Raw genomic sequence first — 27,574 nt, forward strand, 5'->3', positions numbered from 1 at the left:
CCACCAGATGTAAGGCCTCTTTCACACTTGCGTTGTCCGGATCCGGCGTGTACTCCACTTGCCGGAATTACACGCCGGATCCGGAAAAACGCAAGTGTACTGAAAGCATTTGAAGACTGATCTGTCTTCAAAATGCTTTCAGTGTTACTATGGCACCCAGGACGCTATTAAAGTCCTGGTTGCCATAGTAGTAGTGGGGAGCGGGGGAGCAGCATACTTACCATCCGTGCGGCTCCCGGGGCACTCCAGAATGACGTCAGAGCGCCCCATGCGCATGGATCATGTGATCCATGCGATCACGTCATCCATGCGCCTGGGGCGCCCTGACGTCACTCTGGAGCGCCCCGGGAGCCGCACGGACGGTAAGTATGCTGCTTCCCCGCTCCCCTCTACACTTTACCATGGCTGCCAGGACATTAGCGTCCCGGCAGCCATGGTAACCATTGAGAAAAAGCTAAACGTCGCATCCGGCAATGCGCCGAAACGACGTTTAGCTTAAGGCCGGATCCGGATCAATGCCTTTCAATGGGCATTCATTCCGGATCCGGCCTTGCGGCAAGTGTTCCGGATTTTTGGCCGGAGCAAAAAGCGCAGCATGCTGCGCTATTTGCTGCGGCCAAAAAACATTCCGTTCCGGAACGGAAGACATCCTGATGCATCCTGAAGGACGGACTGTCCATTCAGAATGCATTAGGATAATCCTGATCAGTATTCTTCCGGCATAGAGCCCCGACGACGGAACTCTATGCCGGAAGACTATAACGCAGGTGTGAAAGAGCCCTTAGGCAGCTATCCTGTAAGCCAGTGTTGTACCCTTTAAATAGGTTTTGAGACATATTAATATTGGCTAATAAGTAAGCCAGCACTTCATCTGCAGCCAGGGGCCTCAGGGTAATTGCCCCTCATCAATACAGAGCAGAGAGTACTGGCTTAACTGGGTGAGAGGCCTAATTCAGGATTTGGGGGTACTATCTCTCCTTGGGGAGAGCGCCTTAATCAGCGTGAGGGGACTTATAGACCATACATGATGTAGATATAGAAGTATAGCAGATTGCGAAATATTCTGTGTTCAATTTAGAACGTATCGCCATATCCAACACCACTGTGCATGGAATTGTGAGGCAAGAGTTGACTTCTACCTACTATCTATTCTTATTGTAAAATATGAGAGATAATAAGTGAATGAGTGTCTTGATCTTCATGGGCTTTTACCCAAATGTGGATGGCTAGTTATTTAACACTTTAGTGCCATTCATTATTTATTGCATAAATGAATGTGCCAGTTGACACTGATTATTTAGTACTCTATTATGGTAGGGATTAGGGATGAGCGAAAACTTCGTTCTAATACTGTACGGAGCAGGAGCTCCGTACAGTATTAGAATGTATTGGCTCCGATGAGACAAAGTTATTGCTTCGTGAAGTCTCATGAGACTTTGCGCAATCACTTCATAAATTAATTTGTACTGTAAAAAAACATTTCCCGAACTCTGGTTCGGTTCCAAGGTATAAGTCCCCTCACGCTTGGATCTTGGTAACAGTGATAAAACATGTAGCCACAAATTTATCAAAAGGTACCCACCATTATGAAAATGTAACTCAATCTACGGGCAGCATGTTAAAGATCTGGAGGAGCTGAGCAGATTGATATATAGTGTTATGGGAAAAGATTCGGCAAAACCAGCGTTAGACAGGTGCGTTTTGGGGGCCCACTGTAAAACTACATGTAAGCATTACCTGCTTACACAGTGGCAGCAGTAGCAAGACACTACAAGATGATGGATCATGGGGGTCCCTGTAGTGACTTTGGGAATACTGGCTGGCCTGCCTCTGTATCTAGAAGTCTTTCCCGCCACCCAATGTGTGTATAATAATAAACTGGGTCGTTTGTTAAATAACATACTCAGTTTTTATACAAGCATAGGCTGCTATCTGTATGTAGTACAGTCGGTGTACTGTGCCATGTGCCACTTGTGCAGGGGATGGGGGACTAATGGCCCATCGGGGGACTCGCCTGTTCCCCTGTGAGCCAGTCCGAGCCTGAGCATAACATATAATCGATTGTAATCCCCGCTCATATAGAGATAGCGGTGCATGAGCTGGACCCGTCAATTTACTATTCAGTGCCTCTGCAGGATAGAAGCTACCCAGGAGTAGCCAGAAGAAATGGTTGCTGCCATCTTATAGCCCATCACAGAAAATGACAGTTATGTATAGTTTAGTGTTACCAGGGCAGCCCAGGGCCTCCATTAGGACAGCTGGGGGACAACATTTTATGACTGCTGCATACGTGGCTGTTTATGGCATTTTTACCAGTTGCATTGCAAATTGGCCAACCTTTTTAACTGTATAGTGTACTGCTTCATCGTATATAACGTCCAAACACTGGTCACTGAGATATATCACCCAGAGATAAGAGAGGACAATATACTCATTACAAAGCACATATCATGCTGGGAACGTCATCATTTTCCTTCAGATCACACATTTGCTTTCGAAATGACATATGATGCTTGATGCAGGTGTAAGTATGACAATAAACACTTTGGCCCCAGTTGCTTAGATCTGGTCATTTGGCAAATAGGCAGAAAAGAGTATAATTCAGAGACCTCTGAACATGGTCATCAATCTTGGATTCCACATTGTGGACTCATCAATTAGGTAAATATGACTTTGGGTTCTGAAGGAAACTGACTAAAGCAACTTTGTGTTACCTTCCCGATAAGAGAGGTCAATGACGAATTACAGTGTAGCAAGTGGAACTTCAAGATGGCTCCACAACGGATGGTTCCGATTCCTCAATGTGTGGTGAATGATGTATACAGTATGTTAATGTAACACACAGATACTGGGAGTAACACACAGATAACATCTGTCACATAAGAGACAACGTATAAACATCTACACAGTTATATTCCTCTTGAGGATGGTGTAAAAGTGCTTGATCTCTGGAGTTTTATGTTATTTGCATGCATGAGAAACACATCTGTGGTCATTTACACCCAAAAATGACAAACAAGTGTTTAAAAAAAATTCTAATACCGGTATTAAAAACACGTGAGAACCAGAACGTCATGTGGAATGTAAGACAAGTGACAGTGACGCACTGTCTACAAGAAGGACCCAGGCCATGACACAACGGTAAGTACCACTCTTCCTTTCAGTTCTTTTAGCATTCTTACGAGGAGGTTGTAGGGTATCCCAGATGTGCATCTCCCATTTACAGCCAAGAGCATATCACCGCACCTGCCAAAACAGACAGTACAGGTTACAGTTTATGGCGGATGGCATAAGTGTCATTGAAAGTACAATTAATGAAGGAATAACATTTACAAATTAACAATCTGGCCATACCCTTTAGATATGTTATGGAACCCACCCATTGGAGCAAAGATTGGCTGCTGATCTCATGTATATGGGGCTGGTAGGATTTCAACATACCGGATGCTCACCTACCATGTGAGATTGGATAGTTCTGGTGGTGGCTTATTGCCCTCTCCCCATTGAAATAAACATGAACATTCGGCTGAGAATGCATTTTATGGTGGAGTAGGGTCAAATGTCCCTTGGCTGACCGAGATTGTGATGTGATTGGATGGCTTCACTCAGCTTTTAGAATAATTTAGACACGCCAATTATAGACACTAGACATGAATGAAGTTTTATCTATGTTTTCAGACCAACAGAACCATTTTTGGCCAAGATTTTTTCAAGGAGATTATCTATGACTTATCATAATAACTGCCTGTCTGTAGAATGACAATGGATTTTGCCCCCAAGGGCATGGGGACTAATAAAGTACATTGTAAATGACTTGTAAGGATGGCAGCATATATAGGGCACATTTTACTCTTACTACATTTTATCTGCCCTTGGAATTGTGGTGGCTTGCTGACACAAATGTTCATATTCTTCATGCCAGGATATTTAGTATTCCCAATGTCTATACGTACAGTATATGTAACAGTAGTCAAAACACAACTATCAACTATATAAATAAAATAGGTGTATGGAGCTAATACTAGATAAAACTATAGATTTATGTCAGTTTAGATCATGGTCTACCTGTCATTTCCAAAAATCCAGACCTGAAATTCACATTTATACTATGGATGGTGCCAAATTGCTCAATGTGGTGACATATCTAATGATATGGATTAGCATTCCCAGGGCATCTGATAGTGCTGGCCAAAATCTAAATTTTTTTCTGTCAAATTCATTCAAGGAAATCAACAGTATCTGTATGAGATCAGAGGCATAGGGAGGTATGGTAGGGCTTCTTACAAATATTTAGATATATGTATTCTATTTACTTTTCCCCATAAACTGAAGGTTTACATAGCTTTAATATGGCCAAGTGCACAAAGCCTAACTTGAGTTCATGTAATAAGCGCTGATTCGTTTTTTATCACTTTAGAAATCTGAAAGAGTAAAACCTTTTAGAAACATCGGAATCTGTTGGCAGAAGTCCACTTAGCCCCATACGGTCTTCCCTAATTGGGCCAAGTGGTCTTATTTATCGATTATGGCAGCCATTCATCATCTGTCAATGATTACTACATAATTTCTTTATTGTTCATTATTATAATTATTATTGGCATCTAGTTCCAGAACGATCTTCTGAAATGCATAATTTCTCTAGGAACATGATGCTATATTGTTCTCTGTAATTATAATTTTATAATTATTATCAAATGCTTCAAATGAACTAATATTAAGCTGAGGTTATTTTTTATATAATTGATTGCTGTAACCAGAAAATGAGGATGTAAAATGAGAACATGGCTTTCTGTAATGAAAATGAGTCATGGTGTACTTTATAAGTGTTCTACCTCCTACACAGTATCTTGGGAAAGGATTTACAGTGGACAATCATGGGTCACAATACAATAATATCATTTCAATGTTCCTGACATTGTGACTATTGCATTTTTTCAACACATTGGATTTTCTGCAATGGTTGCAAGTAGAGATGAGCGAATTTCATATTTTGACATTCGATCCCACTTCATTTGTTGGTTAAAGGTGAATTGCGTTATAGATTCCGTTACCACGGAATCCCTGCATAAGGAAAACGGGATGGATCCATTTTGCAGCTCATAGACTTCTATTATGACGGAATGAATAACGGAATGCCTCTAAAGGCATTCCGTTATGCATTTTGTCATAGAATTGCGTTATGGTCCGTTGTAACTGAGTCAATAACGCAATTCACCTATAACCAACAAACGAAGTGTGAACGAATTTCATAACATGAAATTCGCTCATCTCTAGTTGCAAGGTAATAGGACTTTGTGTTCCACAAGGAAACATTGTCTGGGGGAGGGGGAAAACTCTCCTTAGGGAGAGAGCACCTTAATCAGCATGAGGAGACTTATAGGCCATATATGCTCCTCTGGAATTCTGGGAGGGAGCTGAACATTGACTTATAGGATAGCTGCCTTACATCTGGTGGCTTTAGAGGCAGAGCTTGTTAAGAGCTCATTTGCATCCCTTCCCCCACAAGGAAACATTTACATTGTGGAGTAATCCTAGTTTTACCTTGACTCACAGGCAACCGATGTCCTTGTATAGCTCTAGTCCCTGATTCTAAGGGCAAGGGAGGACTCAAGATATTTAGACTTCTGATTGGGACTATATGGCTCATTAAGCAGATGCTAACACTTGAAGGCACCCCTACTCAGTAACAGATTTCCTTTAAGAAGTGATCTACAATGTTGCTCAAGATGTTTTCCTGCTTTACAAATTAGAAAAGCACCCCCATAATTTCCCAATGAACCCATAAAGTCAACTACTTCTATTATATATAAAAGAACTATTGACCTAGGAAACAAGAACTATCCAAGAAGATGAGGACACCTTGAATTATCCTCTACATGTAGAACATCCCTAATTGTCATCTACATCCTCCCCTTTTTCTCCTGTAGACTAACACTTGGCTTCTCCCATTCTCCCTTTATCTTTTGGATTGCTGGACTATTTCAACCACATCTCATCTGCTGACCATTTGCTTTCTCTACCTCTTACTTTGCTATTTGATGTTTTATGAAGATAACATATTGAAAATCTTTCTTTATGCCAATGAAACTAATATAGTGCTTATAACCATGACTACAACTTTTGACGAAGAACTATCCAAGAAGATGAGGACACTTTGAATTCTCCTCTACATGTAGAACATCCCTAATTGTCATCTACATCCTCCCCTTTTTCTCCTGTAGACTAACACTTGGCTTCTCCCATTCTTCCTTTATCTTTTGGATTGCTGGACTATTTCAACCACATCTCATCTGCTGACCCTTTGCTTTCTCTACCTCTTACTTTGCTATTTGATGTTTTATGAAGATGATATATTGAAAATCTTTCTTTATGCCACTGAAACTAATATAGTGCTTATAACCATGACTACAACTTTTGACGCCCTGAAAGTGGATGGAGTCACTCCACATAATATGTTCAGTCTATTTGCTTTAGTCTGTTAAAACATCAATTAATGGGAAAGAAATAAAACTACTGAATCTGATATCACTCTCAATGTCTTCTATGAAAAGGTGAATTACCTTATTCTCCCGTCGTTGTAAGCAGGGGTGCCTTCTAGTATGGATTTAATATAGAATGGCTTGTTCCGGTTGCAATCCTCTGAACCTCCTACAAAGCTGAAGCCCAGGCTCCCTGCTGTATTCCTCCTCAGCACAATTTCTCTGCAGCTGTATAAATACCTAAACATAGAGAAATGGAAGTGTTTATTCATCTCTTATGCCAAGAAACTTTTTTCAATTGTCTTATTGTTTGCTTCGGATCACACACGTCTTAATATTGAGTGCATTCACTTGTTTAATGACTTTGTCTTCCTCTTTTACACATCAGTTTGGTTGATCCCTCAGTCACCTCCAATAAAACATAACCACAAATATGAACACTGGATTATGTATTAATAGCAATATCTGATTTACCTTACTTCTGTATGGGAGGTAAAACCTGCCAAAATTTAAATGAAATTGAAAAAAATTATAATTAAAATAACGTTTTAACATTTTAATTTCATCTAGTGTCTGCAAAATGCATGCCAAAATTAAAAAACAAAATCTAATTTCTCCATTTTATTTTTCTTTTCCAACTCCAGTGTGGGTAATAAGTGTCAAAAATAAATGTAAAAATAAATAGCCTTTTTCATTTAAAATTTCCACTTTGTCCATTAATTCTCCTCTTCCTATAGTGGGTTTTTCATTTCAAAATCATAAAGCAAATGAAAACTCCATGTAGAAGCTGAAAATGGTAGATTGAGATTTCAATTTCATCTCTTGCAGGCATTTTCCCTGCCAAAAGTCAAATGGAAAAGAAAGCCCATTAGAATTTTCATTTTAACGTTGTACTAACATTCAAATTCATTTAAATGAGCAGTAGTGGGCGTGGTGCAGCATGCAAAATGTTGTTATTTAATTCCTGAATGGACAGTGACTCTGTATGTCTACTAGAGGGCCTGTGTTTCTCCACATTTCCAACAGCTAACACAGGATCAAGCTTATTATTCCAATAGATGGTGCTGTGACAGTAATATCTTAGTACTGTGCTGAATGCATAGGATAAGATTATGAATCTAATAGATGGTGCCCTCTTTTTGAGGAGTAAATTATACTAGGATTACGATTATAACCAATGCCTAATCACCCGCAGCATCTATGGGGTTAATCTGCTCTGCCATACATGAGTGAGGACGTTGCTCCAGAAAAGTGCCAAGAAGCTTAAAATGTTGCAAATTATGGTACACATGCGCCATAATTGATGACTTTTTTACATCAGTATAGTGGCATAAAACGATTAGTAAATGTCCTCCATTGTGTCTGTGTGACCAATCACATCAGGGTGCATGATCAGACCCCCATGATCAGTATTGATGGCCTACCTTCAGCCAGGAAAGCAGCTTTAGCGTAGCTATGTCCTATTCTTTTCCATGTTGCAGACAAGGACATCGATTGTTACAATGGATCCGCAAAAAAAAAAAAAACGCATACAATACGGTTGTCACACAGACGTTATCCATAGTTTTTGTGGATCCATGTTTTGCGGACCATAAAAAATATACATTTGTGTGCATGAGCCCTTAGGGTAAGGGCTCATGCACAAGACTGTATGTATTATGTGATCTGCCAAAAATACAGATGACATCCATGTGAATTCCTGCAAGAGATGAAATTTAAATCTCAATCTACCATTTTCAGCTTCTACATTCTGTTTTCATTTGATTTATGATTTTGACATGAAAAAAAAACACTATAGGTAGTGGAGAATTAATTAACAAAATGGAAATTTAAAATTAAAAAGGCTATTTATTTTTACATTTTTATTTTTGGCACTTATTACCCACACTGGAATTGGAGAAGAAAAATCAAATGGAGAAATTGAATTTTCTTTTTAATTTTGGTATGTATTTTGCAGACACTAGATGAAATTAAAATGTTAAAATGTTATTTTAGTTTTTTCAATTTCATAAAAATTTTGGCAGGTTTTACCGCCCATAACTTCTGGGCTTAGATTATCATGCTAATTTTACTTGCATTTTTTGACACAACATTGGGGAGAAGTATTACTTGTAATTTCATGAAGAAAACTAGTAATGGGTCTTTCTAATTTATTTTCAGATCTGGTTTACTATTTCATAATAATAATCTTTATTTATATAGCGCCACCATATTCCGCAGCGCTTTACAGTCAGGAGGTTCAAGTACAAACAGAGTCATAAAGAACATAGTAACAAACAGGTCAACAATTAAGGATTGAGGGCCCTGCTCGCAAGAGCTTAGAACCTATGAGGAGATAGGGGTGACACAGGATGTAACTTGTACAATGGTCCAGCCATCTTAACACTATAGGGGAGTAGATATAAGGCAACATGAGCCAGTCACCAGCTGATATCTGTAGTGCTTCTGAGTGCACGGTATGTGGTGGATGCTGATAGATCAGGTTAAGAGGAATCCTTCTGAAAGGAAAGGGGGGCAATGAATGGAGGAGAGTTAGATCAGGAGATGAGAGAGGCTAATCTAAAAGGATATGTCTTTAGGGAGCGCCTAAAACTGTACATGTTGTGAATTAACCTAATTGTTTGGGGTTGGGGATTCCAGAGAACTGGTGCAGCTCAGGAGAAGTTTTGGAGACGGGAGAGGGAGGTTCGGATTACTGTGGATGTTAGTCGTAATTCATTAGCTGAACAGAGAGCATTGGTAGAATAGTAGACAGAAATAAGGGAGGAGATGAGGGGTGCAGCACTGTTGAGAGCTTTGTGGGTGAGAATGAGCAGTATAAATTGAATCCTGTACTGTATGGGCAACCAATCCAATGACTGGCACAGGGAAGAGGCATTGGAGTAGCGGTAAGGCAGATACCAAGAGATAACAGTGTCCTTAAGGCCATTATATTGGAGCATGGTGAGGAGTAGATGGTGGTTTACAGTGTCGAATGTTGCTGAGAGAGCGAGGATAATTAGTTAAAAGTAGTCTCCATTGCAGTTAGCTTAAAGTGCAAATTTGAAAGCAGCACCAATGTCTCCTCAAGACCACCATCAGGAATGCACCAGTTCATCAGCCACCGCAGATCCACAACAGTCACTCCAGTCAAACAGCATAAAAGATAATCAACGGCAGCATGTCCTCCGTGTTTTCTTTATTCAAAATGGATCCATAAAATGTACAAAGTGCAAAAATAGTGGGATGTTTTGACTAATATATAGTCTTTCTCAAGCATAAATATAGAGTGAACATATCACACATATACATATATAGTGCAAGGAGATGTTACCTAACCTCCTCCTGGCCAATCACCATTACATACATAATTAATGATACCAAGCAATTGGAGAGCACACCATTAATTATTTAGCTTTCAGGAGGTCGTTGGCCACTTTGGTAAGGGCTACTATTTGTCTAATATTTGTAAACCTTTGTAGATTATAATTTTTTTAAAATAACCCACAAAAGAAGCATTTCTTATGCCGTTTTTGTGTGCCAGTTAAAGAGTGCAGTGCAGTCTGCAGGGAGCATGTTATAGATTTGGAGGAGCTGAGGAGATTGATAGATTTATGGGAAAAGATTCAGTAAATTGTGTATTTTATACACACTGAAAATGCAATCAGTTACTGACAACAACTCCCCCATGTACAACTATCAGTGACTGACAACTACAGTCATGGCCAAAAGTTTTAAGACTTACATAAATATTGGAAATTGGAAAAGTTGCTGCTTAAGTTTTTATAATAGCAATTTACATATACTCCATTCTTTGCCATGAAAATTAACTTAATCCCCAAAAAACCTTTCCACTGCATTTCATTGCTGTTATTAAAGGACCTGCTGAGATCATTTCATTAATCGTCTTGTTAACTCAGGTGAGAATGTTGACGAGCACAAGGCTGGAGATCATTATGTCAGGCTGACTGGATTAAAATGGCAGACTTGACCTGTTAAAAGGAGGGTGATGCTTGAAATCATTGTTCTTCCATTGTTAACCAGCCTGGTGTCAAGAAGGGCAGCAAAGAAGCCACTTCTCTAACTAAAAACATCAGGGACAGATTGATCTTCTGAGAAAAATATAGTGAATGGACTGCTGAGGACTGGGGCAAAGTCATATTCTCTGATAAAGCTTCTTTCCGATTGTTTGGGGCATCAGGAAAAAGGCTTGTCCGGAGAAGAAAAGGTGGGCGCTACCATCAGTCCTGTGTCATGCCAACAGTAAAGCATGCAAGGGAGTGGGCTCACTCACAATTTTGCCCAAAAACACAGCCATGAATAACAGTGGCGTAGCGTGGGTTGCCAGCACCCGGGGCAAGCCAAAAATTGCGCCCCCCCCCCCCGCGCCTACCCCAGGCACGCCACTTTTAACAGATACTGTAGTAGATCACTAGCAGTCCTATGTTACACCTCAGATAACACAGAGATAACTCTCTGAGTACAGATAATGTAGTAGATGGGTGTGAGCCCCCAGAATTCTGAACACGTACAGTGTGACCTGAAGTCTGGGGCCAGAATGCGGCAGTATGGGCCAAATTCTCAATCTTCTCCCCCAACCCTACCATGAAACAGATATGTGGATGGACATTATTATTACAGTAGAATACCGCACCATACCTGTTACATCCAGTGACGTCTCCTGTGATGTAGACTCTCCTCGACGTCTTCATTCAGAGATAAGACCACCATGATAACTTCTTTCAGCCGCTTCTCGTCTCTGCAGAGTTTCACCGAAAAAAATTTAGGTTCCTCACTTTACTATCATGCTCTCCTTCCTTCAACACTGTCATCCTGCTGCCCCCCAATACTGAGCTAGAGCCAGACAGATAGCTTTCATTCCCCCTGTATATTATAATGGCCCCCTCTTTATTATTAATGTACTGGCCCCCTCTTTAATAACAAAGAGCGGGCCATTATATTAGCAAAGAGGGGGTCATTACATTAATAATAAAGAGGGGCCATTACATTAATAATAAAGAGGGGGTCATTATATTAATAATAAAGAGGGGGTCATTATATTAATAATCAAGAGGGGGTCATTACATTAATAATAAAGAGGGGCCATCACATTAATAATAAAGAGGGGGCCATTATATTAGCAAAGAGGGTGTCATTACATTAATAATAAAGAGGGGCCATTACATTAATAACAAAGAGGGGGTCATTACATTCATAACAAAGATGGGGTCATTATATTAATAATAAAGAGGGGGTCATTACATTCATAACAAAGATGGGGTCATTATATTAATAATGAAGAGGGGGCCATTACATTAATAATAAAGAGGGGCCATTACATTAATAATAAAGAGGGGGCCATTACATTAATAATAAAGAGGGGGCCATTACATTAATAATAAAGAGGGGGCCAATACATTAATAATAAAGAGGGGGCATTACATTAATAATAAAGAGGGGGCCATTACATTAATAATAAAGAGGGGCCATTACATTAATAATAAAGAGGGGTCATTACATTAATAATAAAGAGGGGGTCATTACATTAATAATAAAGAGGGGGCCAATACATTAATAATAAAGAGGGGGCCAATACATTAATAATAAAGAGGGGCCATTACATTAATAATAAAGAGGGGCCATTACATTAATAATAAAGAGGGGGCCATTACATTAATAATAAAGAGGGGCCATTACATTAATAATAAAGAGGGGGTCATTACATTAATAATAAAGAGGGGGCCATTACATTAATAATAAAGAGGGGTCATTACATTAATAATAAAGAGGGGGCCATTACATTAATAATAAAGAGGGGGCATTACATTAATAATAAAGAGGGGGCCATTACATTAATAATAAAGAGGGGCCATTACATTAATAATAAAGAGGGGCCATTACATTAATAATAAAGAGGGGGCCATTATATTAATAATAAAGAGGGTGTCATTACATTAATAATGAAGAGGGGGTCATTACATTAATAATAATAATGTACTGGCCCCCTCTTTATTATTAATATAATGGCCCCCTTTTTATTAATAATGTACTGGCCCCCTCTTTGCTAATATAATGTCCCCCTCTTTGTTATTAATGTACTGGCCCCCCTCTTTGCTAATATAATGTCCCCCTCTTTGTTATTAATGTAATGGCCCCCCTCTTTGCTAATATGATGTCCCCCTCTTTGTTATTAATGTAATGGCCCCTCTGTTATTAATGTACTGGCCCCCCTCTTTGCTAATATAATCGCCCCTCTTATTGCTGTGCCAATGCCATTGAATATAGCCTTTCTGCTCCAGTCCTCTCCTCTCCTCTCCCACCCCCCATACTGCCGCCAGAGCCTCTGCAATTAGGTAAGGTAACATTAAAAAAAAATACTTACCTATCTCCATCCCCGCTTGTTCCCGCCGCAGGCGGTCACGAACGCCTCACTGTGCCTTCCTGCGCTGCGTCATCGCGTCATCTCGCGAGACCCGACGCAGGAGGTCACAGTGAGGTTATCGTGACCGAGTCCTGCGTCGCTCTACTGCCTTATAGGCTTCAGGCCTAGTGGCCTGAAGCCTATGGGGCATAACGGAGGGGACGGGAGCCATAGGCTCCCGTAGCCCTCATTGAAATTTCGGATGCCTGGCGCCCCCTGCAATTTGGCGCCCGGGGCAACGGCCCCTCCGGCCCCCCCCACGCTACGCCCGTGATGAATAAAGAATGGTACCAAAACCCCCCTTCAGCAGCAACTTCTTCCAACAATCCAACAACAGTTTGGTGAAGAACAATGCATTTTGCAGCACGATAGAGCACCGTGCCATAAGGCAAAAGTGATAACTAAGTGGCTCGGGGACCAAAACGTTGACCATTTTGTGTCCATGGCCTGGAAACTCCCCAGATCTTAATCCCATTGAGAATTTGTGGTCAATCCTCAAGAGGCGGTTGGACAAACAAAAACCCACTAATTCTGACAAACTCCAAGAAGTGATTATGAAAGAATGGGTTGCTATCGGTCAGGAATTGGCCCAGAAGTTGATTGAGAGCATGCCCAGTCAAATTGCAGAGGTCCTGAAAAAGAAGGGCCAACACTGCAAATACTGACTGTGGCAAAACCAACCTCGCCACGGTGTTTTGGAGGGGGCTGTTTACCAGCCTCCTGCCCTGGGATTATGGTCCCTTAAGTTATTGGGTCTTAAGGCACTTGGGACGGAGCCCTCTGTCCCTGGATTGCATCCTTTGCCTTACTTGCTTGGATGAAGCACATGGTGAGAACAATAGATAGCGGCCATTTTAGCTCACAGACACTACTCTGACTTTTCAACACGGAGCTATCTTGCCTGTATTTGGTGCACAGAGACATCATTCAGTAGTTTGAAACTACCAAACAGGGGACACATTTATTAGTGACTATTTTCGGTATAACTTGCATATTTTCAGTGTAACTGTATCTTCCAAACTACTGAACGGATGTGGGTGAATTTTGGACATGTGGTTCACCCAGATCCCCCGGTTCCGAGGATATATTGGTTATGGGGTTATTGCATGTTTTGGGGTTCCTGTGATATGTTTTATAAAACTGTATTTCTCTGCCTTTGATAATTATATTCGCCCTTGTGTTCAATAATCATCATCGGCAGAGGGGAGGATTTTGTGTGGGTGTGTTTCCATTGTCCCATTGTGTGTTTAAATGGTGATGTCTGTCCTGTTGTCTCCACGTGTGTATTGGCGATCTCCCCTTTGTCCTGAGAGATAATTGGATTGCCCTCGGTTGTCTCCCAGGCAGAGAGGAGGAAACCATGATGCATTGTGGGGATGTGTTGTATCTATTCTGTATTTGCAAAACTGTAATAAAAACCAGGCTGGGTGTGCCAGCACATCAGAGCACTGCTTGACCCTCAACACGGAGCCTTGTCTCGTTATTGGGGGGATTCCCTATATGCTGTTAGAGACTGATTGCCAGGAGTGTAAGCCGATTGGATACTTTTCCTGTTCGTCTGCTGACAGCTATTTGCGAGGTTCCAGTTTGGAGTGCTATTTTGTATCCAGTTCGGGAGGTTGGTGTTCTGCAGTAGCTGTGCCTGCATCTCGGAAAGGGGCATATCCCCTAAACAGATTTTAACCCCTTGTCTGCTGAAACGGTCCGTTACACTGACTCTTTGCATAAATGTCATGTAATTGCCGATAAAAGCCTTTGAAACGTGTGAAGTGCGTGTAATTATATTTCACTACATCACAGAAACAACTGAAACAAAGATCTAAAAGCAGTTTAGCAGCAAACTTTGTGAAAACTAAAATTTGTGTCATTCTCAAAACCTTTGCCCACGACTGTACAGCTGTATACAAACTTATACAGAGAATGCTATCAATCACTGATACAGTGATACAGAGAATGCTATCAAACACCTCCCCTGTGTACAACTTTAAGTGACTGACAGCTATCTATGTATATACACTTACACAGAGAAAGCTATCACTGATAACACCTCCCCTGTGAATAGCTATCAGTGACTGACAGCTATCTATGTATACACACTTACATAAAGAATGCTATCACTGATAACACCTCCCCCATGTACAACTATTAGTGACTGACAGATATCTATGTACACACACTTGCACAAAGAATGGTACCAATTACTGATAACACCTTCCCCGTGTCCAACTATCAGTGACTGACAGCTATCTATGTATACACACTTAAGTGCCCTTTACACAGGCCAAGAATCTTGAAGATAATCACTAACGATCGTTCATAGGACGCTCGTTAGTGAAACTAGTCAAAAGCTTAGAACAACAATGAAAGAAGAAAATAAAGATCTGCTATACTAAACCATTTATCACAGCTATGACCACAACATCATTACAAACATGAAAGTCTTGATATAAAAAGGACATTTTAAATGTAAGAAGGAGAGGAAAGTCTGGGAGTAAAAGCTCATGACAACCTTTGACACACTCAGATGAGGAATTATTGTGTTGGATGGATTTATGTCCTTCTACGTCTCTTAAGGAATTTGACCCTCAGACCTCCTGGATTCATCAGATTCGTGTACTGGATATATATCAGGGGACAATAAAGGTTTCACACTCCTTATCTGTAACTGCTACAACAGTTTACGGTTACAAATGTTTGTTTCCTTCTCCACTCATATTGATCTGTTGTATATCAGTCGTCTCATCTACCTCACTACTCCCATGTATTTTTGTGTATTAATATGTGACTTTTCAGGTCATCATCTTTCAGTTAGCCATTAAATGGTATCAACCACTAAGGAATTTATTTTTTGTATCTTCTATTTACTGGCTAACATGGTACCAAGATATTTCAGACTTTAGAAAACCATTTAATTCATAATAAATTATTATTATTAAATATTATTATATTATTGCTATATATTATACATATCTTTCAGGTCAACACTGAACAGCAGAGCGCGCACATTTACTTGCAGATCTAGGGGGCAGACTTGAGTTGTCATTCCATTAGTAATGATACAAATCCTAGTCCCTACATACTTAGAAATCACTTTGGTGATTGAGCTCATTACACAGAAATGTTCATTCACTTTGTGATTATTAAAAACATGCCAAGTAAATGTTGTAAGGCCCGGTTCAGTCCATGCTTACTGGGACACAAAGTTTGACCTTAACAACTTAGAAGCTTTTAGTAAATTTCATGAAATTTTTTTTTTTACCCTATAGAACAAAAACTACAATCTACAGCCTTATGGATTTTAGACTTGTCCTTTATGCTTTTGATGGCAGCTGTGGATTTTATCAGCTGTACAATATGTATTTTACATATGCTCCGTGTTACGGCATAACAGGGGGCTTCACCTTAAGCCTCTTACCCCCTGTGCTCTTACTGAATAAGTGGTACTAAGCTCAGAAACATAACACTCTCAGATGTATGGTGTCATACCTCCTGCGTCTTGGAACAATCACTGAAATTTATAGTGACTATCGCAAATATGAAAGAGCAGGGGCACCAAAAGAAGAGTTAGATTAGATAAATTGTATTTCTTCCTAGTGCTTTTTTTTTTTATCTAAAGGCGTCATGGAAGTTCGATCAGATAAAAAAATAACATTTCTGCAATAATTAAAACTATGAAAAGCTTACTTTAAAGAGGTTATCCCATGAAAAGTATTAATATGCAATGGCTAGAGTATTTCAAATGAAGTATTATTGCAATATACATGCTTTTTATGCACAATACATTTTTCTCTCTAGTAGCGCCCCCTGTTGTTTATATTTCTGGTCCACCTATTCCTGCACTCAGTGGTGGACAAACATGCTTATTGTCGTCCCTTCTCTCGTCTTCTTCTCAGTTCAAGCGTAGTAATTTCATGGAGAAACAGGTGAAGTGGTCCAGAAACCTTTCATTTGTTCATATCTACTTCTAAATTCATAGAAACCACTCTCTAGACCAGGGACCAGCAACCTCTAGCACACCAGCTTTGGTGAAACTACGACTGCATGCAGAATTGCTTGGCTGTTCTTAGAGCTCCCATAGAATTGAATGGAGCATACTAGGAGTTGTAGTTTTACAACAGCTGGAGTGACAGAGGTAGCTGACCCCTGCCCTGGGCAGTGGAGAAGGAAATTCGGAGGGGATTATGAAATTGCTATTTATTACTTGAGATGCTGTTTGTGAGGGACTCATTTCTGTGTAGGGGAAGAAGGGGTTAACAAGAGTTGACTGCAGTGCATCTTGGGAGATGCAGGTGGTTGTCACATGAGATGACCTGCTGCCCAGCTTTTTTATTTTAATTTAGCATTGATACAGTTAAAAGGATTTTCCAATATATTTTTACTGATCGGTGGAGGTCCGACACCCGGATCCCCACCGGTCAGCTGTTTGAGAAGGTACTGGTGTTCGCAGTAGCGTCACGGTTTTCTCTCAGCTTATCAAACACAGTGCAGTACATTGTATAGTGGCTGTGCTTGGTATCACAGCTCAGCCCCATTCATTTCTATGGGGGCTAAGCTGCACCTAGGCCACATCTACTAAAGATTTAAATCCAAAGATGAATGTGGTCCAAACAGCTTCTTGCATGGTCCTAGCCCAGCCTATGGTAAATATGTGTGTGAGGTGAGCACTACGGATGAGCGAAACATCCGAAGTCGATTCGCATAAAACTTTGTTCTAATTCTGTATGGAGCAGGAGCTCCGTACAGTACTAAAATGTATTGGCTCAGATGAGCCTAAGTTATTGCTTTGCAAAGTTTTGCGGGACTACACTCTATAGATTCATAAATTAATTTGTACTGTAAAAGACCATTTCCCGAACCTGAGTTCGGGAAATGTTTTTTTACAGTAAAAATGAATTTATGAAGTTATTGCGCGAAGTCTGGCAATAACTTTGGCTCATCGGAGCCAATACAGTCTAATACTGTACGGAGCTCCTGCTCCATACAGAATTAGAACAAAGTTTTAATGCGAATCGACTTTGGATGTTTCATCCGAAGTCGATTCGCTCATCCCTAGTGAGCACCATAGAAATCTCATTTACAGTGCATGAAACCATTAAACACATCCATAATGACTCCTGACAGCTTGGGGCCAGTGGAGGGGAATGTTGTTCTATCTGTGGACTCTGGAGATATGAAACAGCACAGGAGATGAATAATAATAGCAAAGTGAGGTCTGACTTCAGGCAAAGGCACCTTAAAAACAAACCTCTCGTCGGCTACAAATGAATTGTGCTGCGGCACAGTCAAAAAAATATAAGGATGGCATATGAATCAGTTTCATAAATGGCGATTTAGAAAGACGCTGCAGATATTATTACTATTAAAAATTATTATTGCAGTTGAATTTTTAACATTTTATATTTCGCTTGAGGCAGATTTATTAAACGTTGCATGTGATTTTGTCATTTGTCATGTTACTGCTGTTTTTACATCAGACCCTTATTAGAGTGAGATTGTGACATTTTAATCTGGTGTAAAACCTACTCACCTAACTAACCTCAGCCATTTTCCCACAAATATTTCCAAAGTGTCAAGAACTGCATTTTCTGTGCACCAAAACTTGTGATCATTTGAAGCCAGAAAAGTTTCGTACATAGGCATGCCAAGGTGGAGGGGGCGGACACCATCTTACAAGATAAATCAGAACAGGAACTGAGAATTAAGTAGCAGTGATAGGCCAGGAGCCTTCATTCCACCGATAGAGAGAGTTCTCAAATGAGATTCCGTGGACAGGATAGTTTGAAACAGGTCACATGGTATGTCAGAGTGGTACATGAGAAGAACATGTATCACATGGGGTATAATGGAAAGAATAGGTAGAAGTAAGAGACGAAGAGGAAGATTCCAATTTAAAGGGGCTCATATTGATGACCTATTCTCAGGATAAGTCATCAATAGCCAACACCTAACACCTCCACCAATTAGGTGTTTGAAGAAGCCACGGTGGTCTGGGGAGTGATGCAGCCTCCTCACAGCCAACCAGGCACAGCACCACACATTGTATAGCGGCTGTGCTTGGAATTGCAGCCCAGTCCCGTTCACTTGAGTGGGACTGAGCTGCAACTAGGCCTTGTGACCAATAAACCCGATGTTACATCACCTAGGAAGAGGCGGCAGTGCTCACCGAAGCACCATGGCTTCTTTAAACAGCTGATCGGCTCAGGTTCTGGGAGTTGGACCCCCGCTGTTCAGATATTGATGACCTATCCTTTTCTTAATCCCAGAAAACCCCTTTAAAGGAGTTGCACAAGAACGGGACTACCAGACCTGTAAAGGGCATCTTACTTACCTGCTTCCTGGCACCAGCACCTAACTCCTTCCCCCACCCTGTGATGCTCTGCATGGTTCCCTTGATGTAAACATCCGGTTTGACATCACCATAGCCAATCACTGGCTGCAGCGGTGAGCGACTCCCCTTACATCATGTTTTACGGTCACATGATGCAAGGAAATACGCTCTCCTCCACGGCCAGTGAATGACTGGGACAATGTTAAACCGGATGTTTACATAGAGGGAGAGAATCACAGGCTGGGAGAAGAAGGAGTGGGAACACCTTACAGGTCCGGTAAAGTGTATGTATGTATATAGCTATGTATTATATAAATAACAGACAAATTAATTATTTGAATATTTTTCATTTTGGATTAACTTTTCAATTTTGGTCCCTTTTTAAAGAAAGAGAATCTGGAAAAGTGAAAAATTTCTATGGTAATAATTACAAACTGATACACAATAAAAAGTTTCATGTTACGTACTTAATGCATAAACTCTTTTCCAGGAGAACCTGGCTCATGCAGCAAGGAACATAAATGAGCTCTGAGGCTAAAGGCTCTAGGCCGTCCCTGTAGTAAAAGGCTCCTCTGTATATTATAGCACACAGAGGGACGAAGCCATTGTTTATCCAAGACCGGCAATGTGCAGATAATAAATGTACCATGTGGGTTACAATCATTCCAGCAAAAACAACTTCTAACTTTCCCCTCATGTTTACGGCCTTGATGGATGGATGGATGTAAAAGGGGGGATGATGCGAGAAATGACTTGCTCTCAGTCTGTAACCCACATCTTGGCAGTAATACTGAAAAGAATTCCAGATGTGGAATCTGACCCTTGTAAGGTCACACGAGTTAACACTCAAGGTCACCAGGCACCAGAATAAGTCAGGAACATTTGGTGATGATAAACTAGAATGAGATGACAACAATTCACACAGTATAAAGCTCGTTAGTTCATTATTTGAGCACTTCCATAGTGATTTCATGTCATATTCTTGCTAAAACACAATTTATGAAAAAAACTATAAAAACAAAATATAGTTACAAAGCTCATTGTTATTAAATATCCAAAAATACATTAAAAGGGGTTATCCCCTAATTAATGTAAAAAAAATTAAATTAGATATAATATTGTACATGCAAGGCTAAGTTCACATCAGCGTTCAGCCTTTCCGTTCTCCTGCTCCGGAACGGAAAGGACGGATTCAGCACATAACTGAGCCGAACATTGCCTACAGACCCCATAGACTATAATGTGGTCTCTTAGGTTTCCGCCCAGAGGAATATTTTTGAAACAGAGACAAAAGTCCTGCATGCACAACTTTTGTCTCCGTTTCAAAAATCTTCCTCCGAGTGGAAATCTAAGGGACCCCATTATAGTCTATAGCAGGGATCAGCAACCTCAGGCACTCCAGCTGTTGTGAAACTACAACTCCCAGCATGCTCCACTCACTTCTATGGGAGTTCTGAGAACAGCCAAGCAAGTGTGCATGCTGGGAGTTGCAGTTTGACCACATATGGAGTGCCGGAGGTTGCTGACCCCTGGTCTATAAGGTCCGTAGACTCTGTTTGGCTTAGTTATGTGCGGAATTCGTCCTTTTTGTTCTTCGGCTACTATAACAGAGCAGGAGAACGGAAAGGCTGAACGCTGATGTGAACTCAGCCTAAGTCTCTTTCTAACAAATTTTGAACTTAGAATCAGCCCCGTACCTCATATGGAATCAGAAATATCCCCATTCATTGCTCTGCTAGATTTATTTCAAGCTGGCAGCTTAGGGGGCATGTTCTTTCCACTGTAACTGGTGACAGTTGAAGGATGGAACTGAGCATGTGCGATCATCTCAGTGAGGTGGACAGAGAAATTACAAAAAGAGCAAACAGCAGATGGCGCTTTACAGGTAGATTTCAGTGGCTATACTACATTTTTAAGTACATGCAATTAAAAAGTATTTAAATCCAAGTGCTGGTTTGAAAATTTAGAATATTTTTCATGGGACAACCCCTTTGACAATGTGTTACATATCATCTAATTGGTAGTATAATATGCCATATGTTAATAAATAAAATGTACAGTCACAAGACTGGAATAAAAAATTTTGTTTTTAGAAAATCCTGTTCTAAACCTCATCACTAACAAGAGACACACGTACTAATGGTAGCTGCACATTGCTTACACATTTTATATTTGCAGGAACTCAGCTGAAGTACAAGAGGATGGAGGTAGGGATATGGACAAAATACACCTGGTTACAACCACAAAAGCAAATATGACATGGTATGATAAAAAACAGGGTGCTGCAACAGCACTCGATGGGTTAAGGTCATATTTATATTATATATATATATTATGCATAGAATTTGGCAGGAAACACTAAACTATTGGAGCTGTGCACTACAGTTATCCATTGCATCAGAGGTGGCCAGAGTTGGGGATTTTCGAGAGTACATACAGATGTAGCCAACGTCATTTTGACACCAACTGGGCCAGAATGATCACTCTTTATCACCAGGTGTTGTATTACTGTAATGTGTATTTGTTGCATTAGTGCATTAAGTGAGTCAAAATAACAATAGCTATATCTGTACCTCGTAAAGGTAAAGTATTATCAAGGTAGGGCGAAAAAATACAGACGGTGCAATCAAATCTAAATTATGTCAGAAAGGAAATTATACAGTAGGTATGGAGAAAAAATGGAAAAAGGAAAAAGAAAAAAATGTAAGTGGTCAGGATAGTCTAAAGAAGTTTACATATGTTGTGAAGTTATTAAAATGTTTTTCTGAAACTATTATACTGATGACCTATCCTCTGGATAGATCATCAGTATCTGATCGGTGGAGGTCCGACACCCGGGACCGATCAGCTGTTTGGGAAGGCACTAGTGCTGGCAGTAGTTCTGCAACCTTCTCTCTGCTCACCAAGCACAGCGCCATCCATTGTATAGTGGCTGTGCTTGGTATCGCAGCTCAGTCCCATTCACTTCAATAGGGCTGAGCTTCGCCTAGACCATGTGACCGATGAACGTGATATCACTGGCCTAGGGAAAGCTGTGGAAAAGCCGCGGCGCTACTGTGAGCGCATCAATAGTAAGGCCTTGGAAAGACCCTTTAAATTCGCAGTCATGTTACACTTTGTAGCCATACAAACAGGCAGATCAATGCTATTCCCTCCTTTTTTAAGTAGTACACTATATTTAGGAAACACTGTTAGATGGGGACATGGAAGCTAATAACGTCTTTCCATATGTGTCTTGGTGCCAACTTTTTTTTTTTTTCTGAACTGGCTAGCCAATAATCATGGACAGCTCTGAATTTTTACTGGCAAACTGAAAATATATCAAATCAATCTACTGATGAGTATCATATTGATCTGGGGTGATGTCTCACACTGGGGAAACAGTGTCCTATCCTTCTCTTTGTGTATACCACGGTATTGGCACAATGGGGTTTAGAAATACCCATTTCTATGACAATGAGAAAATACTTGAAGGGGTTGTCCGGTTTCCGATATTGATGACCTATCCTCCTGCGAGCGCTGCCTTCTCTTCACTGTTTACCTGAATTAGAAAGTGCAACTTGTCCTGATAAAAACAAGCCCTCATATGGCTATGTGAATGGAAAAATAAAAAGTTATGGCTCTGGGAAGGCAGGGAGTGAAAAACAAAAACGTAAAACCCTCTGGGGCTGAAAGGGTTAAAGTGCTGTTGAAATTTGAAAATACTTTTTCAAATGTCAAGGCTTTCATAGAGACATATCAAAGGTTTTGATCTGTGAGGATCTGAGTGCTGAGAGCCACCAACCTCTAGAATGAGTAGAGACAAAAGCTCACATAGCACTTTCTCTCCTCGCCGCAGGAGACGGGCTCAATACAGTCTATGGACCCATCTCAATTCCATCTCCTGTGACGAGGAGAGAAAGCACACTATTTAATCTCTTCTCTCTCCTCGTTATAACGATTGGTGGGGGTCTCAGTGCTCAGACCCCCACTAATCAAAACCTTTGATATGTCCCTTTAAAAACATTGAAATTTGAAAAGCTATTTTCAAACTTTGATGACACTTTAAGCCAACTTTGACTATAAAAGTGATATAAGCATATCTCTAGGGCTCTCCACGAATCCATTAATAATGTAATGTGCATAATGAGAACTGGAGCCATAATAGCAGGGGATAGAGGTAATAGTGTTGCCTGTAGCCATTTTTAGGTTATATGGTACATTATTATTTGTGACATGATTAGACATACTGGCCCAGATTTACTGTGTCTGTGCCTAGAATTTGTCTAAAAAGTGGCCTCTTAGATCCTGTAAATAGCACTTCCTGTTGCTGTATCCAACCAAACCCATGATGCACTTCTCCTTTCTCTACCACAGCTCCAGCTCCACCCCTAACAACTCCCAGCTAGTTTATAGCTCCTCCCACCAGCTAGTTACACAGACACTCCCCTATCATTGCCCCTAACAACCCCCAGCCAGTTTATAGCTCCTCCCACCAGCTAGTTACATAGACACTCCCATATCACTGCCATTAACAACAACCAGCTAGTTTATAGCTCCTCCCACCAGCTAGTAACATAGACACTCCCCTATCACTGCCCCTAACACCCAGCTAGTTTATAGCTCCTCCTACCAGTTACATAGACATTCCCCTATCACTGCCCCTAACACCGCCCAGTTAGTTTATAGCTCCTCCCACCAGCTAGTTACATAGACACTCCCCTATCACTGCCCCGCCCATGGACATAACATCACAGGAAGTAAGAAAGAGCTGCATGGACATGGTCATGTGACCACAGCCCAGAACAGGAGATAGGAGCAATAAAGGGAAAATAAATACATTACAAAATTGCAGTTGTCTCCATAAATGATCATTTTAATGGATGTTGATGCAAACTGGAAAACCCACTGTACTGGTCTATTATATCTCTTACAAGCCACTTATTTCATGAGCACAGAAACTAAGATGATAAAAGTAGAGGGGAAACATTTTCATAAGCTGATTCCCCATCCACTAGTAACAAAGCTGAAACGGATGCAAACTAGGGATTGTCCAGGTTCAGAGCTGAACCTGGACATATCCCCATCTTCACCCCTCCGGCCCCCCTGATATAAGCATCAAGCATTTCATGCTTCAATGCTCTCCCTTGCCCTGCGCTTGTTTGCGCAGTGCATTTGTTTACAATAGCACACTGCTAGGTGAAGGCTTCCGCCCAGCAGTGTTCCTAGTGACTTCACCGCTGATGGGTGGGCTTAAGCGCTTCCCTAGCTGTTTAACAGGCTATAGGGCATCACTAAAGCCCACTCATTAGTGCCAGCACTAATGTAGCAGTTTCTGTCTACATTCAGGAGATCAAAGTTTATTGCATGGTTATAGATATCTAATATTTAGATAATCCACGGCACACCAATATCGTTTTGCTTGCAAATTTATTTTGAACAAGGAAATTCAAATAGTGTCAATAAATGACTTATCGCTCCATTGTCAAGACATATACATAGTATAGTTTAGGCCATAATGTGTCCCAACATTTCGGTCCTATTTAGACCTTTCTCCAGGCGCTTCCAATCCAGCGTCTTTTGCAGTATGGCCTCAGATCCCTTGAGAAAGGTCTAAATGGGACCGAAACGTTGGGACACATTATGGCCTAAACTATACTATGTACAGTACAGACCAAAAGTTTGGACACACCTTCTCATTCAAAGAGTTTTCTTTATTTTCATGACTATGAAAATTGTAGATTCACACTGAAGGCATCAAAACTATGAATTAACACGTGTGGAATTATATACATAACAAAAAAGTGTGAAACAACTGAAAATATGTCATATTCTAGGTTCTTCAAAGTAGCCACCTTTTGCTTTGATTACTGCTTTGCACACTCTTGGCATTCTCTTGATGAGCTTCAAGAGGTAGTCACCTAAAATGGTTTTCACTTCACAGGTGTGCCCTGTCAGGTTTAATAAGTGGGATTTCTTGCCTTATAAATGGGGTTGGGACCATCAGTTGCGTTGTGGAGAAGTCAGGTGGATACAAAGCTGATAGTCCTACTGAATAGACTGTTAGAATTTGTATTATGGCAAGAAAAAAGGAGCTAAGTAAGAAAAAACGAGTGGCCATCATTACTTTAAGAAATGAAGGTCAGTCAGTCCGAAAAAGTGGGAAAACTTTGAAAGTATCCCCAAGTGCAGTCACAAAAACCATCAAGCGCTACAAAGAAACTCACATGCGCACCGTTCCAAGAAAGGATAACCAAGAGTCACCTCTGCTGCGGAGGATAAGTTCATCCGAGTTACCAGCCTCAGAAATCGCAGGTTAATAGCAGCTCAGATTAGAGACCAGGTCAATGCCACACAGAGTTCTAGCAGCAGACACATATCTAGAACAACTGTTAAGAGGAGACTGTGTGAATCAGGCCTTCATGGTAGAATATCTGCTAGGAAACCACTGCTAAGGACAGGCAACAAGGAGAAGAGACTTGTTTGGGCTAAAGAACACAAGGAATGGACATTAGACCAGTGGAAATCTGTGCTTTGGTCTGAGTCCAAATTTGAGATCTTTGGTTCCAACCACCGTGTCTTTGTGCGACGCAGAAAAGGTGGACTCTACATGCCTGGTTCCCACCGTGAAGCATGGAGGAGGAGGTGTGATGGTGTGGGGGTGCTTTGCTGGTGACACTGTTGGGGATTTATTGAAAATTGAAGGCATACTGAACCAGCATGGCTACCACAGCAACTTGCAGCGGCATGCTATTCCATCCGGTTTGCGTTTAGTTGGACCATCACAGAACAATGACCCCAAACACACCTCCAGGCTGTGTAAGGGCTATTTGACCATGAAGGAGAGTGATGGGGTGCTGCGCCAGATGACCTGGCCTCCACAGTCATCGGACCTGAACCCAATCGAGATGGTTTGGGGTGAGCTGGACCGCAGAGTGAAGGCAAAAGGGCCAACAAGTGCTAAGCATCTCTAGGAACTCCTTCAAGACTGTTGGAAGACCATTTCAGGTGACTACCTCTTGAAGCTCATCAAGAGAATGCCAAGAGTGTGCAAAGCAGTAATCAAAGCAAAAGGTGGCTACTTTGAAGAACCTAGAATATGACATATTTTCAGTTGTTTCACACTTTTTTGTTATGTATACAATTCCACATGTGTTAATTCATAGTTTTGATGCCTTCAGTGTGAATCTACAATTTTCATAGTCATGAAAATTTTGAAAACTCTTTGAATGAGAAGGTGTGTCCAAACTTTTGGTCTGTACTGTATATGGCTTGACAATGGCGCGATAAGTCTCATATTGACACTATTTGAATTTCCTTGTTCAAAATAAATTTACAAGCAAAACGATATTGGTGTGCCGTGGATTATCTAATTATTACTCGACTGAAGTCCTCCACGAGCACCCACTGTTTATAGGTGTGCGGACTCCACAACCCTCTTCATTCATAGATATCTAATATGACTTTTGGGTCTATCTCAGTTCAGCATATTCCTGGCCATATAGTCCAGTCCTATATTGTATTGTCACTGACAAGGAATCACTATGGCTAGTGCTCATAAAGACATGAGTAAAATGAATCAGAGCCTGGCCCGACAGAGGACCCTGGAGGCCCAGTCCTACCCTGTGTATCTCCGCACAATTCCACATATAAAGAATTTTATTCAACCTAAGGGTATGACATTTGCATTACTTCTGTCTGGCTGAAATATCTCAGCAAGAGGCTAAATTGTAAATGCAGCACTCTGCACAGTATAGCACACTGCAATGGTCACTTCAGGTATCCCATACATGGGTGAAAATTAGGCTATCTTGTAGATCTTCTCATTTGAAGGCTCAGATTATCATTTCTCCTGCCATGTCCATTCCTATTGACTAGTGATAACAGCTAAATCAAGTCTCTGTAGAGAATTGTAACTTCTTCACAGCAAGACAATGATCAAATGTTAGCATGGATGCACAGATGAGGTTTCTCATATATATATATATATATATATATATTCATTCAGTTCATAAAGGTGAACGAGAAGGAAGGTAGAAGGTAAAAGAGTAGAATGACCTTGTCAATGACTTTCATAGGCAATGTTTCTCACAATGCAACAAAGCCAGTTGTATCCAAAGCACTTAAGTTGCGTTGGCTTCAATAGCAGTTAATGAGTTAATCCCCGGTGAATGCTATAGGGGCTTAGAAGAACAAATACTGAGTCAGGTCACGTTATTGAGTGAAATAGTGAGACCCGGTGTCCTAATTGGTATTATTGCTTTTAGAGCAGCTACTAGTGTAACCCAGCATCGGCGCCATTGTGCTACAGGTATTGTCATCAGGGCCAAAAGGAAAGAAGACAACGAGGAAAATTCCCCTGGGCCTCCACAAATCTCCATCAGAATG

General features: G+C 40.8%; 1 protein-coding gene across 4 annotated transcripts in view; it reads right to left on the minus strand.

The window, feature by feature from the left end:
- Positions 1 to 684: 684 nt before the first annotated feature.
- LNX1 (ligand of numb-protein X 1) overlaps positions 685 to 27,574 on the minus strand; it is a 200,076-nt gene continuing 173,186 nt past the window's right edge. For all 4 annotated transcript variants that reach the window (XM_044294706.1, XM_044294769.1, XM_044294627.1 and 1 more), the window contains 2 exons: positions 6,561 to 6,719; positions 685 to 3,246 (listed from right to left, as the gene is read on the minus strand). In XM_044294706.1, coding sequence (XP_044150641.1) covers positions 3,111 to 3,246; positions 6,561 to 6,719 — 295 coding nt within the window. In that variant the 3' untranslated portion in view covers positions 685 to 3,110. The remainder of the gene's footprint in view (positions 3,247 to 6,560; positions 6,720 to 27,574) is intronic.

Source organism: Bufo gargarizans, chromosome 1 (assembly GCF_014858855.1).
Source record: "Bufo gargarizans isolate SCDJY-AF-19 chromosome 1, ASM1485885v1, whole genome shotgun sequence".
Lineage (NCBI taxonomy): Eukaryota > Metazoa > Chordata > Amphibia > Anura > Bufonidae > Bufo > Bufo gargarizans.